The sequence below is a fragment of the Gavialis gangeticus genome, unplaced genomic scaffold, assembly GCF_001723915.1.
Source record: "Gavialis gangeticus isolate Ggan-Ray unplaced genomic scaffold, GavGan_comp1, whole genome shotgun sequence".
Lineage (NCBI taxonomy): Eukaryota > Metazoa > Chordata > Crocodylia > Gavialidae > Gavialis > Gavialis gangeticus.
The window spans coordinates 4,162,605-4,168,335 of record NW_017729009.1 but is presented as its reverse complement, the minus strand read 5'-3'; the positions used below and the strand labels follow the sequence as shown (position 1 = coordinate 4,168,335).

Genomic DNA, 5,731 nt, shown 5'->3' with positions numbered 1-5,731 from the left:
GACCTGAACCTGTTCAGCCTCCAAAAGAGAAGGCTGAGGGGGGATCTAGTGGTCATTTACAAACTGGTCGGGGGGACCAGCAGGCATTGGGGGAGTCTCTGTTCCCCTGAGCACTACCAGGAGTGACTAGAAATAACGGTCACAAGCTGGCAGAGGGTAGATTCAAACTAGACATCAGGAGGCGCTACTTCACAGTTAGGGCGGCTAGGATCTGGAACCAACTTCCAAGAGAAGTGGTGCTGGCTCCTACCCTGGGGGTCTTTAAGAGGAGGCTGGATGAACACCTCGCCGGGGTCATTTGACCCCGGTGCTCTGTCCTGCCATGGCAGGAGGTCGGACTTGATAATCTGCTCAGGTCCCTTCCAACCCTACCAACTATGAAACTATAAACTTGGTTGCAGAAATGTCTATGTTTCTCTCTCTCTCTCTCTTTTTGTCTCTCCATAAACTCCTTCCATCTCTATATCTATTTGTCTCCCTACTATATATGGATGAACCAAAAACCTTTAAGTTTTGCAGAGCAAGGGAAGAGAATGGATCAGAACGGTCACCCCTGGCTTCCTACTCTTAGGGAGGGGCACAGCCCCCTCTGCACCGGCCAGTGGAGTCAAAGGATAAGAGTAAGCTGTTACTAAGTTTGCCAGTCAATCCTCTAGCAATGAATTAGGCCCCTTGCAGGTGCAACCTCTAACTGGTTGCACTCGTGACATATGTGTGACAGAGTCACTCCTTAGAAGCATCAGTCTACATGTACTAAAAAAGTTCCATAATCATGTCATGGTGTTGCTGGCAGTATAGACAATAGATGGATGTGTGCGAGTCTTACTGTCAGCCCAGCAGAACTAGGTTTTAGGTCAGGCTTTTCAGGCATCTGCCCAACCACAGTCTGTTTCCCCTAGAGCAGGGGTTCCCAAACTATGGTATGTATACCCCTGGGGGTGCGCAAGATACCTTGGGTGGGGGGGGCAGGGGGAAGGTACACAGGAGAACTTGTATAATGTCAGATTTAATTTTCATTATAATAATAATTGGCATTTAAGGGGTTAAATATAAGCTGGTAGGGGTATGCAGGTAGCTGGTAAATCTGGAAGTGGGTAGGCAACAAGTAAGAGTTTGGAAACCTCTGCCCTGGAGCATAAAGTGGGAGATAAAGGAGGTTCAGTAAGGGGTTTACATTGGGCAAGTCATGCCAAAACACAGCCGTCAAAACACCCTCTGTACAGGCAGGCTCACAGGGGCAGAGGGCTGCGTGTAGAAAGCTGTGAATGTGTTCCAGAGCATTTGAAGAATTTTGCCCTGTCTTAAACCCAGTCACAGAGTGCCCATGTCTGCTGCCCAGAACCAGCACCAAAATCTCTGTGGTTCCTAAGTGCCAAAGGTCTTTGGGAAGGGCCCATCTGGGCTCATGATTTGGAGTCTTTTGCTGGTTTTGGTACTGCAATAGATTTTCCCACTGGCTCCACATGGAGATCATAAATGCATGTCACATGCTGCAGCGGGACTGAGTAGGTGTTCAGCACTCACCTCTCCTTGTTCCTAGAAATTGCTTTCTTTCCTTAACTGCTGCTATTAAAGGATAGTGAGGAGGCATGGGGAACTGGGTTTGTGCTCAGCCCATTCACACAAGAGGTGATATACTGATAGCTTGGAGCAAGTGATATATGGGGGAACCCTGAGTCTTAACTCACTCCAAGAGGTTTCTGTTACTCAGGCCTACACACCTGCAGCTGATCCAGCTGGCACAGTGTCTCCTCCTTAGAATTTACACAGTTTTAGCCTGCTACTCACCTGCAGGCTTTGGTCGGGCTTCCAACATTGTTAGGGCAAACAGGAGGAGAGGGGCAACAAGTAGCAGCTTCATTGTTCAGCTCCAAGATCACACAGGCTCTGGTGCTGGAGTGTTCACTGCAGGGAAGGAAAGGCAAAGGAATCACAATGGGATCTGGGTTCATTCCTTAGGCAAATATACTCACATGTGCCTGTAGCCAAAAGGTCAGCAGAGCTCTATCCCAGCCCAGGGCCAAAGGATCTGGGCTACTGGCCCAGAAAAACCTAAAATGGATGTGCTAGCTTCTTAAAGAGATTTGTCCCTGGTGATTATGGAAGTAGATGTGACCCAAGGTCAGCTATGATCATCTTGCTAGACCAAGGATTAAAAAAAAATAATAATAAAAAAAAAAATCAAGAGCCACACAAGGACCAGTGAAAGGCACTTAAGACTGAAATTTCCAAGCCAGAAGACTTTAGATGCACAATTCCAGTTCCCTTGGATTGAAAAGGGCACCCAAATCTCTTAAGCAACTTTAGAAACCTCAGATGAGACCTGCAGTGGCTATGGACTGGGAAGTCCATTGCAGCTCAGTTAACTATACTCAGTGAGGATGCACCAAACACAAACAACTCAGGCGGGTTTTCAGACACCGAATTGGGTTGGCAGCTGGACAAGCCTGTTTTCACTTGTAAACTAGGCAGAGGGGACGTGCAGCCATGTGCTTTATAGCTGGCTGCACTTCTGTCCTCTCCAGCCTATGGAAGAGCAGGAAATCTCTGAGTGAAGGGGGGATGACGGCTCTATGCGCACTCTTTTCTCACAGATAAACATCAGGCCAGGCTGAGGGTCATGGGTAGTGCACAGGGCACAGCAGTCCACATAAATTAACCACAAACCCAGGCAAAAACTGGAATTGGGTCAATTTTTAGTAAATTGCAGAGTCAGTTTTCCAAGAAATCTCCTAAATTGATTCCAAGGCCTTTTTCCACATGCCTGTATCTGCCCAAGCAAAATCCCACACAAACTCACAGGACATCATATCTGTGTGGGAAGATCTCTTGGAAGCAGTTTTGAAAGGTATATACAGGCAAACCCCACTTAGCGCTCTTAATTGGTTCCTGAAAAACTGAGCATTAAGCAAAACGAGCATTAAGCAAAACCAAAAGTATTTGACGACCCAAGATGGTGACCGCAAGCATTATAACGAAACTCGCTGACCGCTAAGTGAAATCAGGTATCAATTTCCAATGAGTGTTGTAGCAAAACAGCGCTAAGTGAAACTGCATTAAGCGGAAGTTGCCTGTATTTGAGAAAATATAGCCTTTTTTGCTATAGTCAATAGCCTCCAAGTCAATCCAGTTTAAAATGCCCCTATGAGAGTTTCCTGATGTGCCTGGGATCCCTGGTTAATCCAGCAAGTTATTTCAGAAATATTTTCATGCAGCTGAGCCTTTGGGTGTGTGAAATGTGAGGATTGATCACTGTGCATTCAGCTGCTACTGTGTTCCCAATAATTAAGTACATTAGGGCATGAGCACAGCTTTTCTCCATTTGGAGCAGTTGCTACTCTTGGAGTCGCTTAATACTGTTAATCGCTTCCATAATTATATGCTGTGATCATGCATTGGAGCTGACAAGGACTTTGTGCTTGGTGCTGTACAAACACTCTTCCCATACTAAAATACAATGGCCACCAGCCTGTCCATGGTGGCATGTGATTTCCCATAGAATCCAGCTCTTTGCAGGGACAATTTTGCCTTCACTTCTTCACAGAAAGTGGTTACCTCACTGAACCTTCATCCTTCTCTTCAGCATTTTGCAGTTTTTTCTTCATGGGTTGCTTTTCTAGGGCATGCTCTGTACTCTCCTATTTATTTTATTGGTCTAATGTGGATACCCAAGTATTTGGGTAGAATGAAAGAGACTTGATCCAGTTTTCCAAAACCTCAAGATGTTACTTATTTTTTAGTTGGTTACATTTTTTTAAAACTTGGAATTTGGAGCATTTTTCTAGCTCCTTGGGGACACACTTATTTATTTGCTTTTCATTAATGCATTATTGATCAGGCTCCAAGCACCATGCAGCATCTGGATATGAGCAGAATAACTTAATAACAATGCCAATGGCCAAATAATACAATCTTATATTAGATGAAAGCTAAATTGGGAGCAAATTACCCAGATACGTTCAGAATAACTGGATCCCCCTTTTTGCAGATTTTCAAAATAAAACTAAAACCTAGTGCTAACCCTGCATCTCAATGCACAATGGGTGCCTTTGTGTTGTAGCCTTAGTGGCTGTTATATTCCAGCCAAGAGAAGGGGAGGAGAGCCCACACTCAAGCCAATATGGGAAGGCAGCTCATATTCCTACAGGGCCATGGGAGTGCTATACATGGCCATTAAAATGCAAATTGCAGTGCAACTCAAAGCAAAAAATGCAGCCAGCAGCTACCACTCACAGAAAGCCTTGGTTGGCTGGGAGGGAAGAGGTGCCACTGTCAGAGCAGTAGCAGGGGGCCTGGTCTGGCACAGTTTCCCTGCTATCTGATTGAAAGTTGTGGAAAGGAAATATTAGGCAAATGATAAAATGGAGGTTTGAGGCCACCATCCGTTTTGAGTACAAACAAACAGACTGTAAATCGTATCAGCCATGAAGCTGATCCACGAAAGTCTGTCTCTGTCCTTTGCTCAGAGTCAAGATAAAGCCCCTGTTAAGAGACTGCATTAGGAAGAGTAAAGTCGTTCAGGGTAACTTCTAACAGCTGGTTAGAGCTGTCATTCCTTGTCAGTGTAGACAAGAAATGTCAGCGGGAGTCCCATATTTCTAAGCTACCACAAGGTATTAAACAAGACAACTAGTGACAGCTCCAAAGACAGTGACCGTGCCAGTCCAGGAGGTGGGTGATGAAGCCCCTCTCTCGGAAGTGATCTCTGTGCCTTTTGATCAAAGGAAAACGTCATGCTAGAGAAGAACAAATCACTCATTTCAACCATTTACAATGAAAATGGAATTACATTAGTGCTCAGATCTTCAGGAATGTCTTTATGAAAAACCAGGTCGGCATGATCTAGTTGGGGACGGTCCTGCTTCGAGCAGGGGGTTGGACTAGATGACCTCCTAAGGTCCCTTCCAACCCTCATTTTCTATGATTCTATGATTTGAGTGCCTAAATCTCTGCAGGCATGGACTGTACAAGCAGTTACAACAACAGGTCATGACAAAAAATAGTTTTCTGAGAAACTGTGTCCCTCCCATCCCAAAGTGTTTAAAAGATAATAAGAGGGAATGATGAACAAACAACCAAATTGAAAGTCATATGATGCAGAGCTGAACTGAGAGAGTTACCTTTCCTGTTAGAAATCTCCTTCCTTCAATATGAGCCCTCTATCTTCAGAAGAAAAACCTACAAGGCAGGGGAAGACAATTCCTTGTATTCAGGTTATTCCATAGTTAGATATTATATGGGCATCTCCTTACTGCTTTACACCTCCCTCCAAAACATCTGCTTTGGTCCACTGCCTGAGGAAGGCTATTGGAATAAAGGATCCACAGGTCTGATTCTGAATGACTGCTCCTATATGCCTAAGCTTTGAAAATCGGAGACTTTCCAAGCTGTTATGGGGTAAGTTCTGTGCATGGTCATGTGCCATGGTTACCAAGTCATCCCTCTGAGAGACAGGCAGGACTACTGAATGGAGATATTGAAAAAGTACTTTAAAAACAGTATTGGACATTCATTTTAAGTACAGTCAGCAGTAAATATTGATTTAATGCTCTAAGGTCTTAGTCATGATCAATCACTGGAGTTTACCTTGAGCTGTCAAGTGCAAATGTACAAGCCCTCAATCTAATGCCTTTGTTGGTAACAGGCCCACTTAGCTGGTTTCAAAGCTGCATCATAAAATTGTCACCAGTTCTGGAGTGCACACTTCAAAAAGGAGGGTGGAATACTGTAA

At 44.7% G+C, this 5,731-nt stretch overlaps 1 protein-coding gene across 1 annotated transcript in view; it reads right to left on the bottom strand.

Moving 5' to 3' along the window:
• The window catches only part of MATN4 (matrilin 4), a 19,369-nt gene extending 17,464 nt beyond the window's left edge, over positions 1-1,905 (bottom strand). Inside the window, exon 1 of the mRNA XM_019509815.1 lies at positions 1,789-1,905. Coding sequence (XP_019365360.1) covers positions 1,789-1,861 — 73 coding nt within the window. The 5' untranslated portion in view covers positions 1,862-1,905. The remainder of the gene's footprint in view (positions 1-1,788) is intronic.
• Positions 1,906-5,731: the final 3,826 nt, after the last annotated feature.